General features: G+C 47.3%; 1 protein-coding gene across 1 annotated transcript in view; it reads right to left on the reverse strand.

Annotated features, from left to right (window-relative positions):
- The window catches only part of Nup210 (nucleoporin 210), a 105,995-nt gene that overhangs the window by 83,729 nt on the left and 19,779 nt on the right, over nucleotides 1–2,487 (reverse strand). Inside the window, exon 3 of the mRNA XM_029478233.1 lies at nucleotides 1,143–1,274. Within this exon, the coding sequence (XP_029334093.1) occupies nucleotides 1,143–1,274 (132 nt within the window). The remainder of the gene's footprint in view (nucleotides 1–1,142; nucleotides 1,275–2,487) is intronic.

Genomic DNA, 2,487 nt, shown 5'->3' on the forward strand with positions numbered 1-2,487 from the left:
GAAGTAGGCTCAAGATGAATACAACCGAGGAATGTGTGTTCTCTGTATCCTGATGGGTCTTGTTAATACCCTGAATACAGTAATCTATGCTTTATGTATTCCTTAACTCCTTTGCTTATGACTTAGAACTGACCGTATCCTTTGTATGTACCTAGAATGATATAAAAGCAGGCTGAAAAAAAAAAAACCCTACTTCAGCCTCAGAACTGGCTGGGGTCATGCTACAGTGTTATCCAATTGTCTCTTTTCCCTTCTAATCCTCCCTCCCTCCCTAGGGAACCTGTCAACTGACTGAGCTGGCTTAGTCAGGAGAAGTTACATCAACAGGGACAAGGGATTGAAGGGGATCATCTGGAGCCCACTGCTTCCACCTCTTGGTTTCCTGGCTGCTAGAAGGTGAGCAGTCTCCTATGACAAAAGTGCCCACCATGATGCTCTGCCAGGCCATGGGCCTAAAGACCTGGGCTGGAACCTCTAAAAATACACATCGAAATAAGAATGTCTCGTTCTTAACTTGTTGATCTCAGGTGTTGGTCACAACTATAACAAGCTGAACAACAAGCTCCTCTTGCTGCTTCCAAGAAGTCAGNCTCCATCCCAGATAGTCTGCCTACCACCAGACAAGGCCACACACTAGAACACCACCCCAAAGCCAGTTACTATCCGTGCCAGTCAAGAAGTGACTCCCAATGCACTGAGCCAGCAGCCCACAGTTGCCCTCATCTATATACCTGTTAGAGGTCTGGAGTGTTTAGGAAATCAAAACCAGCCTAGAAACAGAGCAGGGAGAAGGGTTCCTACTGCCCAGTATGGTCATTACCTCTGTGGGCAGCTCTTCCAATTCCAATGCCCAGATGTCAGCTCCTGGAGACATCTAACTTTGCATGGGCACTATACCTACTCCCAGAGGCAGCTAAGACCTGTACACACCGGCCGGGCTGTCAAGCCTGTGAACATGAGGTGGGGTGAGGTTTTATGCCACCAGGGGACACAGTCACCTCAGAGATAACTTCTACCCCCTCCACTGCTCCCCTGACAGTGACTCTCCCTTTCTGGCTGGAGCAGCAGCCAGTCATAAGAAGACACAGCAACCGAGCTATGGCCAAGATGGTAGCCTGCCAAAGAGCAGNGGGTGCAGTCACCTTCTGAGTCCAGAGCCTGGATCTTCAGCTCTAGCGGAGAGTCCTCAAGATAGAGCTCACGGGTGGTAGAGACGATCTGAATGCCATGGATGAGATCAACGATGGCATCACANCGCAGCACCTGCCCTGTAGCTGCAGGGACAAAGAAGAACAGCACTGAGAATGGTGCCCTGTCACCATCCCACCTCCAGTGGCATTGACTACAGTAACTGAGAACCCAACACACCACAGCAGGAACCNAAAAAAAACAAAACAAAACAAAACAAAAACCAAGGTGAATTAAAGCATATAAATCTCAGAAGAAAAAAATCTTTAAATACCTACAAGCAGAAACAGAGNGGGGGTTAGCAAACTATAATTCCTAGAGTAAGTGTGGTCCTCCTGCTTTTATAAATAAAGTTTATCAGGACGCTTCCACTCATTGCTGCATCACCCATGGCTTCTTGGAGCAAGAAGGTCCCCAATGAAAAGACATGACAGAGACATACACCCAGAGACTCTTGGTCACATTCACTATGCAGCCCATCACAGAACAAGATGGCCTACTTCTGACCCAAAGCAGGACTCCCAGAGCCAGTTTACAGCTCAGACTCTGGCTCAGCTACAAGGCAACTACTCACCTGCCCCACCCACCCCAGTGTATGCCCATGGCTGGTAAACCCTCACTACTCACCCTACGCACTCACTCAGCTGTCCCCAGGGTCTTCTCCCCAGCACTACTGTCCCCCATGCTTTATAAACAGTCATGACCTGAAGACGTTTGGGACTGGAGGTGGTTCTGCTCTTGTAGTTTTCAGATCTGGGGGTGTTTACATAGACTCTTCCAAGTGTTTCAAAAAGCCTAAGACTGAACACATTGCAGATTCTGCATTTTCTGACTCGGGCCNTTTATCCCATGCACATACCTTGTTTATTCACAGGATGTATTTCTACACCCCAAGGTTCTGGGGCATGTATTAGATGACTATGCACTGAAGGCTTAGTTAACAGCCATGGTGCTGTGCTCCTGGGAAGTGGTATACTTTTAAGCAGTTGGGGCCTAGTAGAGAGAATGTGGAGGGCTTTTGGAGCCTCTTCTAGAAACCTGGAAGGTATTTGACACTGGGCCAGNATACAGAAGTAGGCCTCAGGCAGGAATATGACTTTGGGCTAGGACTCAGAAGTAGGCTCAAGATGAATACAACCGAGGAATGTGTGTTCTCTGTATCCTGATGGGTCTTGTTAATACCCTGAATACAGTAATCTATGCTTTATGTATTCCTTAACTCCTTTGCTTATGACTTAGAACTGACCGTATCCTTTGTATGTACCTAGAATGATATAAAAGCAGGCTGAAAAAAAAAAA

The sequence above is a fragment of the Mus caroli genome, chromosome 6 (assembly GCF_900094665.2).
Source record: "Mus caroli chromosome 6, CAROLI_EIJ_v1.1, whole genome shotgun sequence".
Classification (NCBI taxonomy): domain Eukaryota; kingdom Metazoa; phylum Chordata; class Mammalia; order Rodentia; family Muridae; genus Mus; species Mus caroli.